We start from the raw sequence: 27,035 nt of genomic DNA, 5'->3' as shown, positions 1-27,035 counted from the left end.
TACAGCCTGTGGATGCACTCATGTCCCTTGCCTGTCACCGTGAGGCTCTGCTGAGACCTGTCCTGACACCAACAGGAGACACATAAGACACACTGTCAGCTTGGTACTTCTCCTTCAGGGCTCCTGCAAACTGCTACTGTGTCCTCTTCACAGCCCTCAGCCAGGCGCACCATACATTGTCCAGGTTTTCTCATAGCTGCATTCAGTGGGAAAGGCAGAGTGCATACTACAACTGCACCATCTCTCATGGAGTGAGACCCTCCCAGGCTTCTCTGTATGCATCTAGTACTGTAGGGCTGGCGGACATTTTCAGTAAAGGGCTGGGCCATATTTCAGTATTCAGGCCTTCGGTTTTAAAGTCCATATATGAGTATTAGTTTTGAATTTGTTAAAAGATCATGTTTTAAATTTATTTTATTTTACAAATTATGAGTCAATTGTGTGTTTGTGTGGCTATGTGCATGTGAGTATGGGTGCCCCTGGAGTCTAGAGGCACCAGATCCCCAGAAGTGGGAGTTACTGGCAGTTTTGAGTACCTGAAGTAGGCGCTGAGATCTTGGGTGAATATAGTTTCTCCTCTGTCTTAGCACCGCACCCTTGGAGATCTCAGATCTACTACTGGCCCATTCCACCTCCTATGGACACGCTCCCCCTCCTGTATTTTACATTCTCCAGTACATTTTCCCCTATTTATAATCCCCTCATTTATGACACATACACCGTACTACACGAAAAATCATACAAGGAAAAGTTAACTGGCTGGACAGAATGAGGGGAAAGAAGTGGATGTGGCCATGAGCCACAAGCCAATGGCTTGCTCCCTTTCACTAAGACATCTGACGGTATCTGACAAACACTAGTCTTTGTCATTCACTATGTTAATCCATGGACCTAGTTGCTGTAAAGTAAACCTTGTCTAACTGCCCTCCGACAAGCTCACTTCCGCTGTTCTAACGCATTCACTGTTGTGAGAACTCTCATTCAACACAATATCTAACTACATTCATGCCCCTCCCTTGCATTTGTTTACTTCTGTTACATTACACTTCAGCTTTTATCAAATGCCAGACTGAGAACATTCTTGCCTCAAGACAGCCTACTATTATATAAACAAGTAGAGTGATACCCATGAATAGACCATGTCTACAACTTCAAACATGTCTTCAACTTTAAAAAGAACACAAAAAATAGCACATCAAAGGTACTACCTCTATACTACACGGTTCAAAGCTCCAAATATATCTGAAACCCAGACAAGACATACTAGTTAAACCAGGGTTTGACACGCTCTGTGTAAACAGATTTCAGTTGTGGGCCCCCTTTCTTCTTTCACAGAAAACAAGCTTAGGTTTGATTGCCCATAACATTATTGTTTATAACGCTTCAAAATTAGGTATTTATGTGACTGTAAAGGGTTAATAAAGTTGTTTTGCTTCAGTGTTATGATAATTTAATGTCAGAACTAAACTATTATATAAATAAATGCATTAAAGCATACTCTTCATTATTTCCACCATTTCCAGTAGTTTTTGTAATTTATTCTCAAATATTCTGCATTTTATGTTCTAATCATGTATCAGCAAGTTAAATACATGTAACTCTTAGGATATAAACACAATGGCATTCATATTTTGGAACAGGTACTTTTTTTGTTTTTTTGAGGTCAACTCTTATTCTGTAGCCCTGGCTGTGCAGAAGCTTGTGATTCTCCTCCATTAACACCCCCAAGTGCACAGACTGCAGGCATGCATCAGCATGCCCAGCTCAGGCAATTTCTTAATAATGCTGTTTTCTATTACAGACTTGATTTCATGTGCATGTGTGTATATGTGCAGGGGCATGTGTACATAGGGGCCCGTGTGTGGGGGCCAGAGGTCAGTGTTGGGTGTCTCTTTTAATCATGTTCCACTTTATTTTGAAACAGTCTCTTACTGAACCTGGAGCTCAACAATTTGGCAAGAGTAGGTAGCCAGAGACTGAGGGACCCTCCAGTCTCCAGCTCCCCAGTGCTAGGATTATAGGCACTATAATCGTACCACTATGTCAGGCTTTTCCATGGGTACTGGGGATCTGAAGCCAGGTCATCATGCTTATGCAGCAAACATGTACCAACTGAGTCATCTCCCAGCCCCTGACTTAGCTTGATTCCACAGTACCCTCGTAGGAATCTGTCTGGTGATCTAAAAACACAACGGGAAGGACAACTGGTTACAGGAGCAAACACACATGGTATTACTGCGATCAGAGCTGGTCAAACAGCACACTACCGAGAAGGCAAGGTAACTAAGAAGCAATACAAACTTTATATCAGTTCAGATGCATTTTCCCCACAAATTTAATTCTTTTTGGTCTTCCTGGCATGCTGTTAGACAATCAAAACACAGGGAACAGTATAGAAAAAAAGTAGAGAGATAATAAGAAAACAAAAATTCAAAAGGTTATTAAAAGAGGGAAAAAGTGGTTGAGAGGAAGAAAGCTAAATCTGAAAATAAGTATAATGTATAAATTATAACAATTATTTTTAATGTCAAATAATTCTCAGAGTATCAGATATGAGCAACTATCTCTTTTCTGGAGATGGAAACACAGTAAAGTTACTATAAATGTTCAAAATACAAAGGCAGCCAGTGTAAAACTAGTTGGATGCCTTGCTATATACTATTAACCTCAAGCCAAACTTCTTTTGTCTCCTCTGAGCCAGAGAATGAGGCCTTTCTATCCATCCTGGGAGCCAAGACAAGGAACAGGGGTTGAGGGGTAAGGACGAGGGACCTCTCAGCATTCCATATATATGGGATATGCACCTGAGGGCTACAGTCAGGGTTCATTCACTCCATATATATGGGATATGCACCTGAGGGCTACGGTCAGGGTTCATTCATTCCATATACACGGGATATGCACCTGAGGGCTACGGTCAGGGTTCATTCATTCCATATATACGGGATATGCACATGAGGGCTACGGTCAGGGTTCATTCATTCCATATATACGGGATATGCACCTGAGGGCTACAGTCAGGGTTCATTCATTCCATATATACGGGATATGCACCTGAGGGCTACGGTCAGGGTTCATACATTCCATATATACGGGATATGCACATGAGGGCTACAGTCAGGGTTCATACATTCCATATATACGGGATATGCACCTGAGGGCTACAGTCAGGGTTCATACATTCCATATATACGGGATATACACCTGAGGGCTACGGTCAGGGTTCATACATTCCATCAAGACAAGAGATTTTTACCTATTTTATTGATGGATTTACCTCTACCATGTGTACACCTGATATACAGTAGTCATTCAATATTCAGCAAATTGATGAATGAGTCATGAACCTCTGAGTCATGACTAACACAGCCACTTAGTCAAGAGGAATGTACAAATGTATATTCAAATGCTCTGCATGCCATCGAAAGTCCACTGTTATCCCCAAAATGTTTACTAAGGTCAAGAGCCATTGGACAAAAGGCTTTCCTACTAAGAGTCAAGGCCTTTAATATGAGGAACTATTTGGGGACACATTACTATGAAAATCCACAATTCTGTGCACTCCTGTGTCAAAATGGTTCTTTGCTTGTGTTTTTAACATTTTCTCAGAATGTCTGGGCATATCATCCTTTATGGATACTGTATGTTAACTTGTTCTAACACCCAGAAGAAATACTTGGTTTCTATAACATCCTAGGCCTTTTCCTCCTCAGAGCCTTCAAGCTGATGATCCCTCTCCCAAGATTACCTTTTCCTCCATAACTTCATAATCTGATCTTTTAAATCAGCTTCATACAAATGTCACTTCTTAGGGATGCCTTCCCTAACCAAACCCACCTAAATAACACACACCACCACCACCACCACCACCACCCCTGCTGCTACTGAAGCACATACATAGTTACATGTTATCTATATTCTCAACACTAGAAGGAAGCACCTTTGGGTTTGTTCACAGTACTATACCCCACAGTCAGGAAGTTGTTAACGCTAAAGGATGTCCAGGACACGTTTATGGACTTTGTGATGGAGGGAACAGGAAGGAAGGAGCAAATGCTGAAGACAAAGTATCAAAAGTGCCATTAGCCCATGGAGGGACCACTAACAGGATCGTTTTACTCGGACTAATATGTTACTAACCTAAGTCACTAAGTCACGGGATGAATGGAAGGAAAGCAGGCATAATAACGGGAGTGAGCACCATGTTTCAGATATAATATAATGTGTGCTACGAACAGAGGCCAGACTTCCTGTGTTTGCATAGCACTTCTTGCTCAAAGCAAACCCCAGTTAAAGATATTCTCTCTACTCAGCATTCTCCCTTTGGGAAGGAAAGAAACTAACTTGTGCTAAGGTTTTATAAAGCAATGGATTCCAAGAAAGGCATGATGTTTCATTTACTTCATTATCTGAAATGCTGTGAATAGGGGTTAATTTCTAAGAACACAGGGAACCCCTGGTACTCTGAGATAAATGAAATGTACCAATATTTCTCATCTTAAATGTTAGAAAACAGTACAGTGAAAAATCTTATTAAAAATTTTATTTGTGGAAATTCACATCTGTAAAGAATTAAGAGGTTGATTATAATAAAAACAATATGGCACTAGCATAAAAACAGACCAACAGCACAAAATCAAAGACCAAAACATGAGTATACATAACTTCTGCCATTTAATATTTCACAAAGATGCAAAAAAAAAAAATACACTGGAGAAAAGAAATCATCTTCACCAAACGGTGCTGGGGAAACTGGATGCCTATATGCAGCAGAATTAAATTAGACCTTTATCTACCACCTTGCACAAAAACTAACTCTACATGGATCAAAGACCTAAACCTGAAGCCTGAGACACTGAAATTGCTAGAAGAAAGCACAGCCAGTGCCCTCCATGACACAGGTGTAAAAAAGAACCTCCTGAACACGACTCCATTTGCCCAAGAATTAAGGCCTAACAAGTGACAAGTTGGACTTCATGAAACTAAAAAGCTTCTGCACAGCTCAAGAAAGAGTCAACCAGGTGAAGAGGTAGTCCATAGAATGGGAGGGAATTTTTGCCAGCTATATATCTGACAGAAGATTAATAGTCAGAATATATAAAGAACTCAAAAAAACAAAGAGTCAAAAATCAGATGACAGATTCAAAAATATGGGCCTGGGATCTGAACAGAGTCCTCAAAAGAAAAAAAAAATGGCAAAGAAATAGCTCAAAAATGTTCACCATCCTTAGAAATTAGGAAAATGTAAATCAAAACAACTTTGAGATTTCACCTTACCCCTGCCAGAATGGCAAAGATCACCAGAACAACCAACAAATAAATGCTGGAGGGGATGTGGGGAAAGGGAACTCTCATTCACTGTTGGGGAAACTGCAAACTGGTGGTAACTCTGAAGTCAGTGTAGAAAACCCCCAAAGAGCTAAAAATAAATCTACCGTGTAACCCAGCTACAGCACTCCTTGGCACATGCTCCAAGGACTCAACATCCTACTCTATAGATACTTGCTTAGCTATGTTCACTGTTTCTCTGTTCATAACAGCTAGGAAATGGAAACAACCTAAACGTGCTTCAACTGACAACTGACTAATGGAAATGAGGAACATATACACTATGAAGACTATTCAACTGTAAAGAAAAGTTAAATCACGAACTTTGCATTTGGGATGGAACTAGAAAAGATAAGTGAGATTGAGTGAGGTAACCCAGACATCATGTGTTCTCATCTGATGTTCCGACCTCCAAATCTTGAGAGGTGAGTATATAACCTCGAGTAACTGAAAAACCAAAAAGTAAAGAGGGACCAGGGTGGTGGGGGTAGGGAGAGCACCAAAGACGGGAAACAGCAGGGCACAGTGGTCTGGCTGGGGCAATGCGGAAACCCAGGGCCTCTGATTAGGGAGAAGGGAGGGAGATAAACACAGAAGATAGTTAATAACAGTAAAGGTGTCTGAAAAACATAATGACCAAACTCACGCATACGTAAGTTTTAGGTACAAATGACAGGAAGAAAAACTAGTTTCACCTACCTAAGCTGCATTCTACACTACAGCACTAGACCTGGCTCTTTGGGTGGTGTGTCCCTGCAGACCATCCTCAGGTCCTAACAAGGGGCATGGAGATGGCCGAGCTGGTGACACAGCTTCATTCCAGCTAATAGAAACACAAAATAAATCCTTTCTCCTCACACCCTACCCCTAATAAATAAAAACATTGTAGATGGAAGTCAGGAACTTTTTCTGTAATAAAACAAAAAAGTATTTTAGGTTCAGCAGGCCATATCCAATCTCTGCCTGCGTCTAACTGTCTAAAACTATAAAGAGCATCATCACCGCTCAGGGTGTATAAAAACAAGCCTCCACCATGACGAGAGTGGACCTAATGGTCAGTCTCTACTGCTACTGCTTCTATCCAAATGAGGAGGCCCCAGCCATGTGGTATGTGACGCTGTTGTGTCCTTACTCTGCACTCATTTGGAAACATAGTCTCATTATATACAGGCTGGGAAAATAGAAAGAAACCACACCTTCAATATCCCCAACTGTATTATAAAATTAACACCATGCATGAAAACTTCACTATGTCAATTTGAAATTTTTAAAAAGTTTTAATGTTATCTCTGATAATTATAATAAATTTTTACTAAATTTACTAAATTCAAATACAATAAATAGTAAATAGTTTAATGCTTTAAAAACCATTTTTGTTTTGTTATTATCCTTTTCATCTTTAACAACTTCACTAAGGCATAATTTTGCATATCAAATCACTTGTGATTTTCTAATGTAAAATCCAACGATTTCTAGTGAGTTTACCAAGATCAGGGTTAAAGACCACCATCCCAGGCTGACCCTTCATGCACGTTACTGCAGATACCTGTTTCCTCCTGATCTCACCCCAGGTAATCACTGATCTTGTTTGTTCTAACTTTGCTTTTCTCTGGGTATTTTAGATAAATGGTATTACGCATGTGGTTTCTGAATCTGGCTTCTTTCTCGAAACATGATGTTTCCCAGTTTACCCATATTGTATTATATGTAGCTTGTAACCTTTTTGTTGTGAACTACAATTTCCTTGAATATGTTACATATTCTTTCTTAAAAGATTCACTACATTTTGGGGCTTGTCTTAATCAGGGTTTCTATTGCTGTGATGAAACACCACGACCAAAAACAAGTTGGGAAGGAAGGGGTTTATTTGACTTACACTTCCAGATCATAGTCCATCACTGGAGGAAGTCAGGGCAGGAACCTGGAGGCAGGAGCTGAACGCAGAGGCATGGAGGGTGCTGCTCAATGGCTTGCTTCCCCTGGCTTACTCAGCCTGCCTTCTTATAGAACTCAGGACCATCAACCCAGGGATGGCCCCACCCACAATGGATGGGCTCTCCCCCATCAATCACTAGTTAAAAAAATGTCCTACACCCGCATCTTATGGAGGCATTTTCTGAATTGAGGTTCCCTCCTCTCAGATAACTGAAGCTTGTGTCAAGGTGACATAAAACTATCCAGCACAGGACTGGAAAGATGGGCAAGCAACTGGGAGGATTTACTGTCCTCGTAGAGGACTTGAGTTTGGTTCCCATATAATGGGTCCTAATTGCCTATGACTCCACTGGAGATCTTCTGACCCTACAGGTGCTTCCATGTACGTGGTGCACATACATACACTCGGGCACATGCACAATCACATACAACGTTCTTCAAGATTCATTTTTATGTGTGTGGATAGATGTGCAGACACCCAAGAAGGCCAGGAAGGGGCAATCCAGGGAGGTGGAGGCAGTTGTGAGTCACCTTATACAGTTGCTGAGAACCAAACTTAAATCCCCTGCAAGAATAGCACGTCTCTTTAACCACTGAGTCGTTCTCTTTAAGAATGTAACACACATTCTTAAAGTACACAATTTAGTTTTGACATACGTTTTTGAACCACCACTAGTCAAGATAATCAATTGCTTCCAAAATTCATTATGTGGCTTTGTAATTCCCACTGCCTGCCCCTCCTCAGCCATCTCTGTCCCCGAGATAACCACTGGTCATTTTTTCTACTAAATAAGTTAGCTAACAATTGCTAGGATTTTATATAAATAGAATCATACAATATGTACCCCCCTTTCCTGCTTCTTTCACTCAGCATACATTAGCATATATGGAATTTATTTGTTACTTTTGTTTATATGTCTCCTGTCATGGATATTTAGAATGTTTCCAATCTAGAAATACTGTAAACACATCTGTTTCAAAATCTCTGTTTAAACATATGTTCCCATCCCCTGAATACATGGCTAAAGTGGAAGAGCAGAATGGAGTGGTAGGAGGAAGTTCAGCGTCTTCACAAATCGCCAAATTGCTTGCCAATGAGGCTGCATCATTTAAAAAACGGAATTTCCCCACAGTGTGTAAGTGGTCCAGTCCGCTATGTTGTCACCAACACGTGGTGTGGGTACAGGGGAGCAGTTTTATCCATCCAGGAGATATGTAGTGCTTGCTCCTTGTGTTTTAATTCACATTGCCTCTGTGAACTAAAGATGATGACCATCATGCCACGTTCATCATCTGCCCTATCTAAGTGTTCAAATATTGTTGTTTGAATCCTAGATGGTCTTTTAATAAAAAACCCACAGCCACATATCAGGGTGAAAGCTGAAAGAGAAGCAGAACAGCCAGCCACTAGTTCTTAGCCTAAGAATGAAATCTTCAGCTTAAAGAAAGTGAGTTCCTATTTCCTCACACCATATATGCTTTTCTCTGCCCAGGAATCACTTCCTGGGATTAATGGAATGTGTGCTTCCCAGTACTGGGATTAAAGGCATGTGCCACCCCTGCCTGGCTGTTTCCAGTGTGGCCTTGAACTCACGGAGATCTGTCTGAGTGATAGGATTAAGGGTGTGTGCCACCACTGCCTGATCTTTATGTCTAATCTAGTGGCTGGCTCTGTCCTTTGATCCTCAGGCAAGTTTATTAGGGTACACAATATATCACCACAAAATGTTTTTCCAATGTAAAGATACTGGGAGTTTACTGAGCTTAGGAGGGCTTTTATGTATTCAGGATTTACAAGACATGACTTTAAATATTTTTTACAATCCATAATCAAAAAATATATGAGAAGTATGTGAACAACTGATTTTGCAATCAATTTAAAACACTTGGAAAATATACTTTTTCCAAGAAAAGTCACCAAAAACAGTTGGATATTTGTCTGTAATAAATCAACATCAATCCTCATTTCAAAGCACATACAATATCTATGAAATGATGGGTTTCAGTTCATTAATATACTGAACTAGACTAACTATTACATGTTAAACCAATCTTGAATTCCTAAAATAGCTGTTTGGTCACTCCCATAGTTTAAACAGGGTTAGTCCCCTCCAAAACTCATGTAGAAATTTGGTTGCCACTGTGGCAGTGCTGGGCAGTGGGTCCTGGGGAGGTAGGTTAAGAGAGGTAATTGTCTTACAGAGTGGATTCTCTCTCCAGACAACGTGTCGTTATAAGGCAAGGCACCTTCTCCTGTCTTGCCTCCAGCACAGTCTACATAGCCTTCCATTTTTCTGCTATGACAGGATGTAGCATGAAGTCCTCCCCACATACCAACACCACACTCTTGGACTTTGCCACCTCCAGAACCATACACTGACAAAAATCCCTACTTTTGGCCAGGCGGTGGTGGCGCACGCCTTTAATCCCAGCACTCGGGAGGCAGAGCCAGGCGGATCTCCGTGAGTTCGAGGCCAGCCTGGGCTACCAAGTGAGTCCCAGGAAAGGCACAAAGCTACACAGAGAAACCCTGTCTCAAAAAAAACAAAAAAAAAAAAAATCCCTACTTTTTTTTTTTTTTTATATCACCTGGTTTTAGGTATTCTGCTACAGCAATAGACAATGGACTTAGGCAGTCAAAATATTTGTTAAATGTGGGTTAAATTTTTTATGTCTATATTCATAAATGATATTACATTATAGTATTCTTTGTCTAGTTTTGACTTCCAGGTGCTGCTCCCTGTTTTAGGTAGGAAGGTAAATCATGTCTCTGTTATTCCAACTTAGGCAGAAGTATTCTGCTACCTAGCTATTGTTATTATCACATTTACTACTTCCTAGCCAAAGTAGAACATAGCCATAACTATCATTTTGCATATAGAGAAACAGGAAATAGGGAAAAAACAGAGGCCCAAAATGCAACAAAATATGAATGCTACTGTTATATCAAAAGCATGAAATTAGATTTGAAGCACAATATGAGTCTAAAATCCACTCTACCAATCTTCCACTATATCAAAGCATTTCAGTAGTATTTAGCAGATTTTCTTTAAACACATAAACATCTAATTTTTTTTAAGCATGACAAAAAGCTTCCAAAAGAATCTCACAGTCTAATTCAGGGCCCATATTTTAATCACTATATTATCACAAGAAAGAAAAGAAAAGAATGAGACACTGTGGTTTCTTACACTTTAGAACCTATTAAACTATTAACTGCAGAATATATATCTGAAAATATATCCTAAGAAGAAAGCAGATTTAAGCCAGCTAGGAAGAGTTTTTTTAAGGCTATTCTATGATCCTCAAAGACAAACAATAACAACAGTGGTGATAGATGCTACCATTTTAAAATTGTATGTGAATAGACATTATTATACTATACAGACAAGGACATGAAACACAATGTTGAGAAACTTGCCTAAGTCTGCCTTACACCCTTACACAGCATGTGAGTATCTCCAGAGCTTTGCCTCTGGGCTCTTGTTTGTTTGTGTTGGGATTACAACACTGTCAACCTTAAGAAAAAGGAAGCACTGCCCAGGGCCTTTGGGAACCATGAAATTTCAACATCAGAGTCTAGCAGAGGTCAGGCCATGTAATGAGAGCTGAGCCTTGAAGATAATGTGACAAGCGGGACTTAGCAATGGCTGCACAGATCTGCTCTGCTTCCTTTCTAAGGCAAGTGTTCCCACTGTAAACCAGCAGAGTGCTTTGTCTAGATAATCTACAGTGGCCGTGGTTCACTTAGCTTGAACCACCAACTACTGGCTAGGATGTGAGATTCCTCCTTAGAGTAAACAAGAGGAGAGGAAGAAAAGCTAACAGCTATTCAAATTATGTTAACCCTGTGAGCAGAGTACAGAGCCGGCAAGCTGGAAGACAGTGCTAACGTTCAAACACCTACTCATTTCCCTCATTTTAGCTATGAGACCTTGCAAAGGTTTTCAACCTTGTGGCCTTCTGTACTTTCATCTAAAAAATGGAGGTGATGGTTTTACCTCTTCTGTGCTTGAGTTCCATCTGATGCAGAGACCACACAATCCCTGAACCTGAGGCTCAGGAATCATTGCAGAAGATGGGGTAAAAGATTGTAAGAGCCAGAGGAACAGGAAGTTTACTGTGAGATTGTGTCTCCTAGAAATGTCAGAGAAGCTACACCTGTGAAGTCTCACTAACATGGCTGCCTAAACATGACCTGAAAAAGGATGACATCAATAGACAAGCTAGCATGGAATGGGGAAAGCTCAGGAGGCCTTAATACTACACAAAGAACTCCAGGCAATTAACGCTAAGGGTGGGAGAAACAGTCTTCCCCAGAGAAGAGCACACCAACTGATGACTCGATACCCAAATGGTCAGCCCTGAAAACATATACATGTAAGTGACATCAGATGGACTGAGCAGGTTGTACTTGTATATTTAGGAATATATATGCACTCATGCACTTGTATGCACTAGTGCATCCACATGCATATACACACACACACACACACACACACACACACAGAGGCTAAGAATTTGTAAGCGAGTATGGAGTTGGAAGGTAGTACATGTGCAGGCTTCAGGGAGGAAAGGTAAGGGGGAAATTATGAAATTATACTTTAATCTCAAAAAACTGAAAATTATTAGAAATAAAACTCAACAAGAGGCCAGACAGTGATGGTGCATGCCTTTAATCCCAGCACTCGGGAAGCAGACCCAGGTGGATCTCTGTGAGGTCCAGGCCAGCCTGGTCTACAGAGCGAGATCCAGGACAGGCACCAAAACTACACAGAGAAACCCTATCTTTCAAAAAACAAAAAAACAAAAAACAAAAACAAACAAAAAAATTCAACAAGAAGATTTAACAAGCAAAAGCATTTACAATAACACTTTGGAAGGCATCAAATCTTGTTATCAACAAGTTACTACTATTCCTTTAGAGATTCTTCAGTAAAGAACAGTTGCAAATAACCTAATAATAACACTAATGTTCCAAATGCTTATTTATTTAAAAACACAGCTCTATAACTCCCATATTAATGCCCTAAAAATGGTATTGGAAACTGACATCCAGCATGTTCCATAAGTGTGGAAACAACTTGTAAAATACCAGACACAATTAATTGAAATAAAGCAAATTAATCCATTATATGGTATATGTATGTATGTGTGTGTGTGTGTATATATATATATAATGCTAAATATACATACTCAGCAATATATAATAATATATAAGATCCAAGCCTTATAACTCTGGAAAAACTTAAATATTAAATGACAAAAAACTTGTGTGTTAGAACAGACAAATGAGGCAAAAAGCAATTAAATGCCAGTGAGCAGCACATAACACATGTGTGTGTTTGTGTGTATAAACAAACACATGTAAGCATGCATGCATCTGTGCTACAGCAGGCTCTGGAGGGGAAGAAACTCTCAAGTATCATTAAAGTCAGTAAGCTCAAATTACAGAATATGGTTCTTTACATGTGTATTTGATGACAGTTCAAAGGCAAGTTCAAATGTCAGGCATGCTACTTACGGGGCATCTGAACAAAAGAGATGCAACTATAACTTACTGTTGCTATTTTGGTGCTGAGAAAATTCGGCCTTTCTTCATCTACCATAATTTCATGTCCAGTTTTAAATAATTCAAGCATTTTGGGGATGTCACGACCAATGGAATCTGGTTAGAAAAATCAGAAAAATCCAAAATGATTACAGCATCTAAACAATTACCAAAATTAATGACTGAAATAAACACAAGTCCCATGTGAAAAAACAGCAACTAAGCTGTGGCAGACAGACACTAGTTGCTATGGTCCCCTTTTCCTGTGTAATCTCCTCCCACTGGATGTGGATGAGGCCTGCAACCTGCTTTCTAACCAAGAGACAGAGTGATGTGCACAAAACCGCATCATATAACACTACAATGCCTCTTCTGGAGGAAATTCTCTTTCTTATTGGCTTTGAAGAAGCTACAATGCGATGTGCTAACATATGGAGAGGATACAGAGCAAGGAACCCCAAAATCAGCAAGAACAATGGCGCCGTCAGTCCAGCAGCAGCCTGCAAACAACAGACTTCTGCCAACAACCACGGGAGTCTGGAGGTCAATTCTCACTCAAACTGGGGGAGAACCGATTCCTCAGCACTGACCCTGACTTCTGCACATGCACGTGAACCTGCCCTCAATCATGCACACATACACACAAACACAGTTTTAAAAAGTTTTAGTTTGAAATGTTAGAGTATACCTAATTTTTAAAAACTTCTTGAAAAATGAGGTAATTTTCACACAATATATTCTGATCAAGGTTTCTTCTCTCTCATCTCTTCCCAGATCCTTCCTACCTCCCCACTCTTCAAACTCCCCCCACCAAGAAAACAAACAGGCAAATAAAAACAGACAAACAAGGATAAAAACAAAATGAACTAACAAACAGACAAAAAAAAAAGAAACTAGGAAAGAGGAGAAGAAACACACACACACTCTCTCAAAATTGGAAACCATAACAATCAAAAAATCAGTAAGTTAAAAAAAAAAAAAGCAGTATGAGGGGAAAAAAACCTTTGAGTTCATTTTACTGCTGGGCATGGGGCCTGCCCTGAAGTGTGGTTTGTATACCCAGTGAGACTCCCTTGGACAAACTATTTCTTCCTGTGGGAGAGGTTGTTAATTGGGGATGGCTTCTTGGCTGGAACTTGAAAGGTATGTGCTTCCTACTATCTCCTCATCTTTGTTCCTGTGTTCCTCTTATACTGCCGTTTTTGTTTTCAATAAACAAAAATCATGTCTCTTTTATTCCATATTTAGATTTAAGCTATACACCTTTTAAACATGCTCTGGAGATTACAATGATCACCTTTTTTTAAATCATAAACTAGTTCATATTAATACATAATACGTATCAGCTAATCTCTTTTCCTCTGCCATCTTTACGGTGTGGTAACTGGCATGTTAAAACCTCATTTACTTCCTATGTATCTGCCTTTAAAACAATATTCACTATACTTCATATGACACAAACTAGAGAATCATTCCAGATGCCTCTACACTTCATATTGAATTGGTGGTTGTTGTTGATTCCACCTCTTCAACATCCCTCAAGAACCTGTTTCTGTCTTCACTGCTATTACCAAAGTTACCTTCCTCTGTTATCTGAACTACTCCAGCCTCCGCAGTATTCTCTACTTAAGTTTCTATATCCTCACAGCCTACGACTTACATGCCCACAGAGTATTCATTCTAATAAGAAAACCATATCTCATGATTCCGAATAAGGTTTTCAATGGTTCTCAGAATACAAAGAGGATAAAATCTAATCTCTGTGGAATGGCACAAAAAGACCCCAGTGCTTGACCCACTGCCTAGCACTGTCTAACCCATTAACTACCACTATCTGATAACACTCCACATCCAAATGACGGAAAGTGCCTTAGAACTCCCTGAATGCACTCACTCTTGCTTGCCTTTTTTACATCAATGAAACCATTTCTTCTGCCTAGAATACAGTCCGCACGTTAGACATTCATGATTAACGTCTCAACTGCTATCTTCTTTACACACTTTGATTCTAAGAAGCAGTTACTTATTCTCATAAGTATGCTCTGTATTTCCCAATACCCATAGCACTTTAATGCTTAAGTTTATTCTCCTCTGTCTCTTCTGTCAATATGTGAACTTCAGCTGGGTGGTGACGCACACCTTTAATCTCAGCATTCATGAGGCAGAGGCAGGTGGGTCTCTGTGAGTTCAAGAGCAGCTTGGTTTACAGGGCGAGATCCAGGAAAGCCAGTGCTACACAGAGAAAGGCTGTCTCGAAACCAAACAAACATAAAAATGTAAACTGCCTTTTAGTCTTTCAATTTTCAGAGCAAAGTTGGCACTCAGTAATTACAATGGATCATATAACAAATGGATCATAATGGTGGAATGGACATATGGAAGCAAAGTAAGTTCTCCTAAAGCAATTGTGCAAATGAACAGCCACTTTTAGGATTCTTAGGAAGTTGGTCTACACTCACTATGAACTTTTTTATATCCAGTTTGTGCTAAGCACTGCTTATATTATCAAAAGAAATGACTGGGCATTTGTTAGCATGAAACCCATTTTGTCAATAAGAATTAATGGTCCTCAGTAATCTGCTGCCTGCACTTCCTCTTACAGAGTTCACTTAAGGCCACAGTAAGGGGTAATGCCAAGGCTGAGAAGTGTACACTCACACCTACTCAATTCTGCTTCCCAAAGCCACAGACAGCAGTTTACCATGCCTCTGATCGGGTCTGCTGACGTGTACCTGACCTCCACTTTCTTGCTCTGTGTTTCACACTCTTCCACTTTCTTCCCTGTCTTTCTCTCCCTCCAACACTCCACTGCTTCCATAATAAGCACACTTCAGTCTTTCATTCTGTGTATCTTTTTATCCTTTACCACAGAAAACAAAGAAGGAAGGAAGTTAAGAAGGAAAGAAGGAAGACAGATACAACTGAACATGCTTGAGTTTTAGGAAATTACGCAAATGCAGAAGTGACATTTGAGTCTGGGGGGAAAACGACACTCTGTGACTGGAACTGTGAGCACGATCTTGGATAACTGTGAGAGGAGGCTGGAAGAAGACTAGTGCTAGGTAAGGAAGCGGAGGCAACCAAGCACTACAGAACTAAGATTGTACAAGGGCAGCTCAACCAAAGCAAGGCCTGAACGGCAGGGAAGTGCCTTCTGTTGACTAGACAAATCCAGGTGTGGTTAAGTGCTGATGTTCAGCTGGTTTTCCTAACTGCCGAAAGTTAAGGCCTGGTTCCATGACATCAAAGATTTCCCTCCTTGTTAAAAGCCTCCACACATCCAGTGGGCACAACCAGGTGCTCAATTAGTATAACCCCAATTATATTTAAATGTGTAAATCAGACTTAACCCATGATTCAGTGGAGTTATTAACTCTGTAGCTTCTTTCAAGTGAATCCTGCATTGAAGGGTCATTAGTTGCACAAACATTTGTAGAGTGACTATGCTGGGCCAGATACCATTCTAGGTCACAAGACAATAGCAACAGGTACGATGAAGGTGTCTTTGCTCTAACAGCAGAGACTGAACACATACTAAAGAAGACGATGAAAACAAGAACCTGCTGCTGCTGTGTGTTAGGTCCTAAAAAGAAAACAGAGACTCAATACAAAATCTCTAGAGATAATGAAAAGGTGAGAGTAATTACTTTCCATTGGATGGTCATGGGTGGCCTGTTCAAATGGTATCTGAATAAGAAAGTGGGGGGGGGGGGGGGATAAAGAACACCGCAGACAGACACAAGAAGTCAATTAATCCAAGACCCAGGAAAGCAAAGGAAGAACTCAGCATGTACTTATGTGAGCAACAGCACAGCAGCCCCTATGGCTGACATACAGGAAACAAGGTTAATATCAGGACTATCCATAAGACACTCAAAATCAATCTATTATTACAACAATACTTAATCAGTAATGGATTTTTTCACATACCAATAGCTTTTAAACTAGTATAGGGGGTTGAGAATTGTTTTTGCACTTTTCCTCATATAACCTAAGAGTTCAATTTCAGTAATAGAAGCAATACTTGGAAGCACAAAATACTATTTCAAGACCTGAACAATACTTTAAATTTTCATAATTTTAGCATTTATGAGTCTTACATCTGATACAACCACCTCTGGTGGTTTGAAAGAAAATGGTCCCCAAAGGAAGTGGCACTATTAGGAGGTGTGGCATTGCTGGAGTAGGTGTGGTCTTGTAAGAGGAAGTGTGTCACTGTGAGTCTCATATACACTAAAGCCATGCCTTGTGTCTTAGACCACTTCCTTCTGCCTGTGAGTCAAGATGAAAGAACTCTCAGCTCCTTTTCTAGATCCATGTCTGCCTGCACGCTGCCATGTTTCCCACCATGATGATGGACTAAACCTCTGAAACTGTAAGCCGCCCCCAATTAAATGGGAGTAGCCGTGGTCACCGTGTTTCTTCACAGCAATGAAAACCCTAACTAACTAACGCAGAAATTGGTGGCAGGGACTGGGTATTGCTGTGATAGGCCAGGCCATGTTTTTTTGTTTTTTTGTTTTTTATTTTATTTTACAATACCATTCAGTTCTACATATCAGCCACGGATTCCCCTATTCTCCCCCCTCCCACCTCCTCTTCTTACCCCCAGCCTACCCCCCATTCCCACCTCCTCCAGGGCAAATCCTCCCCCGAGGACTGTGATCAACCTGGTAGACTCAGTCCAGGCAGGTCCAGTCCCTTCCTCCCAGACTGAGCCAAGTGTCCCTGCATAAGCTCCAGGTTTCAAACAGCCAACTCATGCAATGAGCACAGGACTTGGTCCCACTGCTTAGTTGCCTCCCAAACTGATCAAGCCAATCAACTGTCTCACCTATTCAGAGCAGGCCATGTTTTTGTTTGGAGGAATTTGGACTTTGGTGCTCTGGGCTAGGAAAGCAGTGGAAAGCTTTACGCACTGCTTAATAAGCGGAGTGTGGAAGAGAGCGGTGCTGACAACGATTTGAACTGTGGGGACTGGCTCAAGCGGTTCCCGAGGAGAAGACTTTTTGTATGTTGTCTAGAGATCTTTCTTGTAATATTTTGGGGAGGAAAGTGGCTGCTTTTGCCCTTGTCTGAAGAGTCTGCCTGAGACTAAAGTGAAGAGATTTGGATTAATTCTACTGACGGAAATCTCAAAACAGCCTAGTATAGGCTCTGTTGTGTGGTTATAAGTGTTAACTCTAATGAAGATTTATAATGAGGAGGACCAAGCTGCGCAGGATAAATATTACAAAATGTAAAATTTGAGGAGAAAAAGCAGCAGGAAGTAGAATGGAGCTAAGTCCAAGTGTTCAAGGAGAGAAACAGATTAAGAAATGGAATAAAGGGAGTGGTGACCTCAGGGCAAGATCCCAAACCAGCTAGTTTCCAATTTGTGAAAAGGAATTAAAGAAAAGCTTAGAGCCAGGTGTGGTGATACACACCTTTAATCCCAGCACTCCAAAGATAGAGGCTGATAGATCTCTGAGTTTGAGGCCAGCCTGGTCTACAGAGCAAGATTCAGGACAGTCACGCTTAGGCAATGAAGGAAACCATGGAAAATAGAAAGCTGGTGAGATGTAATTGAATGAGGGGCCATGTTGCAGCCCCAGCAAGCAGCAGAACTTGGCCGCTTCAGCCATGTGGTTCTGGAGTTAAGGAGAGAAGAAAGGGGTTCTGGAATTTGCCTCCATGACTAGGGAAAGCCACTGAGGCCAGGCATGTGTCAGGGGTGTCCCTGAATGGAGGCCCAGAGAGGCCATTGCATAAAGCTATGAAGTTGAAGCCTGGATTGCCTTGGAGACCCTAAGATGTTGAGATGCCAGAACCATGGGATACCTGCCAAGGAAAGCTGGTAATAGGGACTGGAGCCAGCCCAAGGGAAAGAAGTATATTGCAGTCAACAAAGCTGAAAGGAATTGAAGATCTGAAGAGCATTTTGACATCAGACATACAGATACAGAGTTTAGAGTTTTCCCAGCTTGTTTTCAGTCTTGATTTGGTCCAGTGTTTCCTCACTATGCTCCTTTCCCTACATTTTGGAATGATAATGTATATCCTGTGCTACTACATGTTGGATCTGTTTTCTGATTTTGATTTTAAACGGGAGTACAGTTAAAGAGGTTGCATGAATCTCAGAAGAGACTTTGAACTTTGGACTTATAAAAATTGTTGAGACTGTGATAAACTATGAAGACTATTTTTGCATTATGATATGGCTACAAGCCTTTGGGAGGCAGGGAATGGAATGTGGTAGTTTGAAAGAAAATGGCCCCCAAAGGTAGTGGCACTATTAAGAGGTATGGCTTTGTTAGAGAAAGTGTGTCACTGTGAAGGCGGGCTTTGAGATCTCATATATGCTCAAGCCACATGCAGTGTCTCAGACCACTTCCTGTTGCCTGTGAGTTAAGGTGAAAAAACTCTCAGTTCTCCAGCACCACATCTGCCTATATGCCGCCTTGCTTCCTGCCATGATGATAAAAGATTGAACCTCTGAACTGTAAGTGAGTCACCCCAATTAAATGGTTTCCTTTATAATTGCCATGGTCATGGTGTCTCTTCACAGCAATAGAAAATCTAAGACAACTTCTTTAAAGGAATCAGACAGGAGGATCCCTGGAGCTCACTGCCCAGCCAGCCTAACCAGGCTCAGCGAGATACCATGTCTCAAAACATACAGTAGAGAGGGACTGAGGAAGACACCCGACATCAACCTCGGGCTTCCACATGAATGCATGTGTCCACACACCTGAATAGACATAAACACACACCCATTAAAGAAAACATATCTACATTTATGGTGTAAGAATTTCAGAGAGCTCTTGGAGAGATGAAGGAGCAATAATTAGCAAAATGAAGCCAAATTTTTTTCAAGCAAATTTTAAATATTTTTCATCAAACAAAAAAGAAGTACTTAGAAAACAAGCCAAATGGGAATTTGAAAAGTGAAACTGCCTGTAGTTATGTAAGAAATCACAATAAAACACGCCGTGAAGTGTGCACATTGGATCTAACAGAGATGGTCATTCTCACTCCTGCTGGTGACCTCAGACAATGGGAACCAGAGCTCAGCTGCAGCAGCTGGTTCTACTTTAGCTTCAGGACTTTAGTCTACCTCAGTGTGTTTTGTTGGATCTCAAGGAAATCAAATATTCTGAAACAAGAGTCTGAACAAGCTCTAAAAATGCATAACACAAGCTTGTCTGTTCTCATGTACATCTGGTGTGTTCTGTTTGAACATTCTGACAGGCTAATAGTTTGTTTTCATGCTTACAGAACACAAATGTTTTACTAGTTCTATTGAGCAGACCCTGTGGGGGTGCAAAGGCAATGTTAAGAAAAGGGGACACTATCATTCTTCCAGCTGCCTTCTTAAGCACACAGTTGGGGGGGATGACAACACACATTAAGGGGACACGGACACACACACACACACAATCAGTGGAAGGTATGGCTCATTATGAAAGTAGAAATAAAGTAAATCCCACTGATAAAAATAAAAACCGACAGGGAAGTTGCTATTTGGAATAAAGAAGTTATTGGAAACCTCTGGAATTAAAAAAGAAAACAAAGCAGTAATGATAATGGAAGAACCTTCTAGACTAAACAACAGCAGCAGTAATGCTAACGACAAGAACAACGGAAATGGAATCATCTGGGGGTTCTAGAGAACAGAGTGGTGGAGTCAGCAGGTGGTGCCCGAGAACCAGCTGAGTGGTACAGCAGTGGCCCAGAGGGCACAGATGCCATGACTCTCACCTTTCACCGCCTCCATTAGTGCCACTGTCTGCAACCAGAGCTAATTAGAAATAAATACTGATTTTGCAATTTTTTTAAAGTTTGACCACAGTCTGCTTTTCCCCCCAATAATATTGGATTTCAGGCCTGACTTAGGGAAAATGTGAGTCTGATTCTATAACAACAAAGACAGCTGCAATGGAAAGCTCTATGAAAAATGCCAAGTCCCTGCCTACATTTAATAAGGTGTGACTTAATGCAGGCTAGAAAAGTAACAAAGCCATAGTATACTAAAAGAACTTGAGTCCATTTGAATCAATTTTAGTCAGAGCACGACTAGATATCTTAGTGGCTAATATGTATGAAGAATTTTAGTTAAGATTTTTTTTTAGCTCTACTTAAGTTGAAATTTGAAAATAACAATTTACCAAAACAAATTTTAAGATCTTGTTTTACTTACAATACCTTATAGAAAACAATTCTTATCTATACGAGACACTCAGCACCACCTCCAACAAATGAAATCTGTTCTGAGTGTGCTCATAAATGTGCCCAGTTCATTAATGACACCACGTGTCGGGGAAATGCCTCATGTGAAGACCTCAGCACAGCTGACTCTTCCTTTCTCCCCATCAACCACTCCCTTCCTGTCCAGTCACAAAATCCATCTGTAACACTGTACCCTTCACTCTGTTCTCACCCTGCAGAACTTAAACATTACCCGCATCAGCCTCTTGCAATTGCAGCTCAACTGTTCCCTCCCTCGAGTTTCAACGCAAACCAGTATCTCTTATGTACTCTAGAAAACAGATCATGTCACATCACACCTAAATGATTCATGATGATAAGAAAATAAGCCCATGCTCACTAACTCTAATTCAAAGACTTCCTCAAACAGCATCAACCCACCCCCCAACATCATTGCCCATTGTTCACTTCCATATCAACATAGAGGAACCATCTCTACAACTGGAAGGACCTAACTGGCACTTCTTGGAGCCAGCCTACACTTTCTAGCCGACTTTAGTGCTGTGGTTAATATTTCTTTCTACTTAAAATATTATTTCTCAACCAGCTCATCCAATTCTATTGGTAACAGCTGAAAAGTCACCTCTTCTGTTGGAGGCAGGAAGGAGAGAGCAGAGGTTTTAGTTGGTTTGCTTGCTTGCTTTGGTTTGGTTTTCCTTTTTTAACTGTCTTTTGTGGAGGGGTGCTATAGGGGTGAGGGGAGGATGTGGGAGCACTGGAAGGTGGGCGGAATTGGGGTGCATGATGTGAAATTCCCAAAGAATCAATCAAGAAGTTTAAATAAATAAATAAAGTCACCTCATTCATGATATGCTGCTTTCTACCCCACCTATATTTAAATACCCCCCCAATAGCCATAGTGACTTAGGAATTCATCAACTCATCTCTCTCATTTTATAACACTTCTCTTATCATATGTCTTAAGAAGGAAGTATTCATAAAGAAAAATTCTACAAAGAGGAAAACCCTATAAGCCAGACATTCATATATGTGCATTTATGTACATGCTGACTGCTTAAATGAGTTTATTGATAAAGAAATATAAAAGGCAACAAAATGGTAGATGACAACGTTCTCAGTAGGTATTATGTTCCATTAATGCACAGCTAGGCTATACTCTAAAAAAACAGTATTATCCATAAGTAGGTACTCATGTTATACTGTAACAACAATATTAATGCAAAAGAGGAAAAAATAAAATCTACGTACATCAGTCTCACATACCAGGCATAATATTTGGTCTACAAACATAATAACATCTTTGCATTCTTACAAACAAAATTATAAAGAAAGTTGCTGAAAACATATTGAAATAACAAAAATTCTCCCTTACTTCTAGTAGCCTTTGGAAATCTTTTTTTTAGTTTCTTCCTCAATGGGTTAAGTTCAGTCATTATTTCCGGAACAGCTACATAAAAGTCCACAACAACCTCATCATCCAAGATCTGAAAACCAGAGGAAAACAGAAACAGCTCTTTATTGCACACACACACAAAAAAAAAAATCACTTTACCTTTTTGGATATAAGTGATTTCAGCATGATTTAAAAAAGAACTATTATGCATACTTTTCTTCAAAATCAGAATTACATAAATACAGTCACCAGTTATGAAAAACATCAGAAACAAAACACCTTGTTATATTTTAAAAATAGCTGCATGTATTTTTAAACACAATTAATGGTTTTAATTCTATAATAAGATTATGCTAGGCAAAATGGAGTCATAAACTAGAACATAACATTGATATGTATCCAACTCACACAAATCTCCCACAGCAGAACTGATGTCTATTGAAACTGGAGAGATAAACATTTTCAGTAGATCACATGCAAAATTAATAACTCCTAGTTGTCAAACTCATTAGCAACCACTAACTCTCTAAATTTAGTGTACCAAAAGAACTAAATCTATCATTTTTGCACAAAGAAGTGAGTTAGAACCCCCTTGTTACCCATAACTAACAACAAAGGGCAAGAGGACAGGAGTAAGTTCACTCACAGTTTAGCAGACTTACCCTATTTTCCACTCTCAGAACAAAAGGATTCATAGCCAGAGTTTAAAGGATTAGTTGATTAATTCAGGCAGGCACCCAAAATAATTATTGCACCACTATATTATACTCCACTTAAAAATGTAATTGATAATAAAGTTCTACAAAATATTGCCTCTTTAAAACAAAATATTGCCCAGGTACAAATATTTCACCAGTAACATTTATTTTCACATGAAATCTTACCCATCCAAAGCCTTGACTGCAGTTGATGAATTCAGAAAAATTGAACTCTGATAAAATTAGGCAATATTGTAGGATTTTTATCTTCCTGTTACTAGTATTTCATTTTAAATATTCTTCAATCTTTAAATAACATTCTATGCTCCTCTTATAAATAATGACATATTAAGTGAGAATTTTTCATGTGCCATGAATTCTGCACATATTTCACACATTTAATTTATCCAGTGTTCACAGCAATCCTACAAGTCAAGCACTAAAACTGACTAAACATTTCAGATGAGGAGCCTGGAGCCTCAGTGAGGAGTCAGTATGTGTCTCCTATGAGAGGAGAGAGGCGCCAGCATCCAAACATAAGCAGTGGGGTTCTAGAACCAGGGTTGCCATCCCCAAGAACATGAAAACAAAGGCAACTTTGAGATGCTAAAGAATTGTTATGCGGCGCCGGGCGGTAGTGGCGCATGCCTTTAATCCCAACACTCGGGAGGCAGAGGCAAGTGGTTCTCTGTGAGTTCGAGGCCAGCCTGGGCTACAGAGTGAGATCCAGGACAGGCTCCAAAGCTACACAGAGAAACCCTGTCTCGGAGGAAAAATTGTTTGTAAGGCTTTCATTAACAGGCTCCCTAAAAATACTTCTACAACATGCTCCTTTAAGTTACAAATTATCTGTGAATGTTATGCTACAATAAACATTAGGAACACATCTTAGAATAACACAAATCTGTAGATAGAAACTATGCTTTTGCAAATAAGAAAAACCATTACTTTCAAATCTCTCAGCCAAATATATGTGTGACATTTCAAAATGAAATGAATTTAAGAAATAAATCAAGATCTTAGAAATGATTCAAAGTTCAATATTTATAGGCTAATTTACAGTTTCTTTTTAATAAAGATTTTATCTTTATTTTTATGAGTATGAATGTTTTGCTTGCATGTATGTCTGTGCACCACGTGCGTGCCTGGTGTCCATGGAGACCAGAAAAGGGCATAGAATCCTCTGAAACTGTTACAGGTTATGAACCACCATGTGGGCGCTGGGAACTGAACCCGGGTCCTCTGCAAGAGCAGCCAGTGCTCATAACTGCTGAGCCATCTTTCCAGCTAAATGCTGAGAAAAACAGTGTACTAATCTAGGAATACAGGAATGGGGGCTTAGAGTATTATTCCTCAGTCTTAGAACACTGGCCAAGCCTGTTTAAGGTCCCGGGTTCAATTTCCAGTATTGCAATAAGTAAGTAAATAAATCTACAGAAATGTGCTTGAAATCTACAACCATGATATTACTTGAAAAAACTGTTCTTAACTTACTTCATAACCTGAACGAAGACCTTCTAAAAATACCATGGAAGGCTTTCAAACATTTGATGGGAAGAAAATTCTAGGTTAAGATAATTTGCCCAAGTAGCACTGTCCCTCTAAAAATATATCTACCACTAGGGCTCCTACAGGAAAATTATGTATCTATAACGTTTATATACCAGAAATCACGTTTAGATGTTCGTATTTGGTTCTGTTCCCATGTTTCCTTTACAGCAGTAGGGCTGGGCAACACATTCTCCTGCATTGCCTCTTCCTCTGACCACCTGAGAACTGAACTGAAGGAGTGGCTATGTCAGCCTGAGACACTCTCAGGTCAGGCAGGAAGCGGATGAAAGGTGGCACACATGGTTGAATGTTAGTTTTCTGGCTCCAGAGACCAAGCCCTACTCTCAAATTCCCAAGCACCTGCAGCAGTGTATTTACATTTTATCACTTTAGTACTTCTTAAATAATGAAAATGAAATGCCAGACAGGATGGGATACTACACCTGGACTGGGCTGAGAACCTGTGTTAAAGCAAGGTCCATCCCTACTTGCCAGTGAGCTCACTCTGGACATTTCACTGCAGATTTACAAAGGCTCTGGGCCTATCCTCCTGCTGCTGGACTGGCTCAACAAGTCCAAGCCAGATCAGGAAGTGTTTACACACAACCCTAAAGCCAGGGAGGAAGACTCTTCAAAGCAGTCCTCGGGGAGAAGCTTCAGCTTCCGGAGTCCCCCTTGTGCTTGGTGGAGTTTCTCTCAGTGTCCTTGTTATGTGTGTGTTTCCTCACCCTGACAAAAGCCTGCCTTCAGCTGCTGAGCCTGTCTGCTCCTGTTTGCTGCGCTCAAGGTTTTCCGCTGCTACCTGCTGCCCTTGAAATGGTTTCCTGCCTTTTAAATCTCTAACTGGCAAAGCAAAAGAACCCAATCAAGACCTCTAGATGGTAACAAAAGCACTTCCGTGTGGAAACATAAAGTCAGGGGTAACCTAACTCTTGTGCTTCCTGGGCCTTGGTCACTCAAATTGGCGCCAGGATAAACCATCTCCAATGCCCTTTAAAAAGAAGTTAAAATCACCATCAGATTTAGAACACGACTGGGATGTTGTGTGCTCTAAAGGACAAGCCCAGTCAGTCAAGCAAAACACCAGGTTATTTAACACAGGACACATTTTCAAATCAGTTTTCCTGTCTCTCTGTGGCCCACCCCCATCCATAATGCAATTTAATTAACTTGTTTAGAAGTAGGACTCCCAGAAAATGTTAAGGAAAACCTTCATAGCAATAGCTATATGCCTCTCCCTACCTTTAAAAAATGCAATTCTCTTCAAAAAGGCTCCCCAGGCTATTGTTTCCTGAAGGTGGGCTCCTCACTCTCTCCTTAGCTACCAGGCTAAGCCAGCCTTGCCACTCGAGTGGGCTGGAGAGGAGAGGTTCAGAGGAAATGCCATACTGTGGAGCTTAACTACCAAGTAAACGACACTTTCATTCCCAGAAAGAACAACACACTTGGTTTTTAAAACACGAATGAGATACTTGTGTGTGTATTAATGTTTGGATTTCATTTTAAATTTCATATTCAAAATCAGAGTAATATTGGCCTGTATATTTTATTCACAAAACTTTCATGCCAACAGTAAAGAATAAACAGATAAATGAGTGAAATAATCAACGATTAAAAGTTTTGGTGGCTTTTTCTTAGATTTGAATCTGAAGAAAGTACAAAACAAATTTCCTCTTTTTACAAAGCCTACTATTTTGGAGATGATATAATCCTAATGATTATGTGCAAATATAATAAACTAATGGATAGGGGTTGAGAGATAGCTCAGCAGTTAAGAGCACTGGTTGCTCTTTCAGGAGACCTGGGTTCAATTCCCAGCAACTACATGGCAGTTCTTTACTATCTGTACGTATCTCTGGCCCCAAGGAATCCCACACCTTCCTCTGGCCTCTAAGGGCACCAAACAAGCACATGAAGCCCAGAGATATGCAGACACAAACCCCATAAACACAAAACAAATAAATTAACGGATACCAGATCAATCAGAACCATGCTTACACCAATGAACATAAACGCAATACCTTCTTAACCAGATCCACGCCTCCTGCAAACACAGCTCCATTCTCTTCTGCTATTTTAATCTCTGATGCATTCTACCAAAGCACAATAGTTAAAACAAATTCATTATATTGTCAATAACTATCAGAAATACCAATTCAAATCAAAACTGTTTATATTTCTAATTGAAAATGCCATCAATTTTCAATTATTGCATCAGATACATTGCACTCTGAAAAAACTTCTGTTTGTATGTCACTGGAGTATTTGACGTCATATAAAGAACCTAGCAAGTGTCTGAAGTGGTGGCCCACACCTTTATCCCAGTACCCAGGAGGCAGAGGCAGGGGATCTCTCTGTGTTCAAGGCCAGC

General features: G+C 40.2%; 1 protein-coding gene across 1 annotated transcript in view; it reads right to left on the bottom strand.

Annotated features, from left to right (window-relative positions):
• The window catches only part of Mrpl1 (mitochondrial ribosomal protein L1), a 57,335-nt gene that overhangs the window by 9,212 nt on the left and 21,088 nt on the right, over positions 1 to 27,035 (bottom strand). Inside the window, exons 5-7 of the mRNA XM_028873142.1 lie at positions 26,686 to 26,757; positions 22,395 to 22,506; positions 12,825 to 12,931 (exon numbers count right to left, since the gene is read on the bottom strand). Coding sequence (XP_028728975.1) covers positions 12,825 to 12,931; positions 22,395 to 22,506; positions 26,686 to 26,757 — 291 coding nt within the window. The remainder of the gene's footprint in view (positions 1 to 12,824; positions 12,932 to 22,394; positions 22,507 to 26,685; positions 26,758 to 27,035) is intronic.

This window comes from Peromyscus leucopus, chromosome 10 (genome assembly GCF_004664715.2).
Source record: "Peromyscus leucopus breed LL Stock chromosome 10, UCI_PerLeu_2.1, whole genome shotgun sequence".
Taxonomy (NCBI): domain Eukaryota; kingdom Metazoa; phylum Chordata; class Mammalia; order Rodentia; family Cricetidae; genus Peromyscus; species Peromyscus leucopus.
The sequence above is the reverse complement of the archived record's forward strand: the minus strand, read 5'-3'. Positions and strand labels throughout refer to the sequence as shown.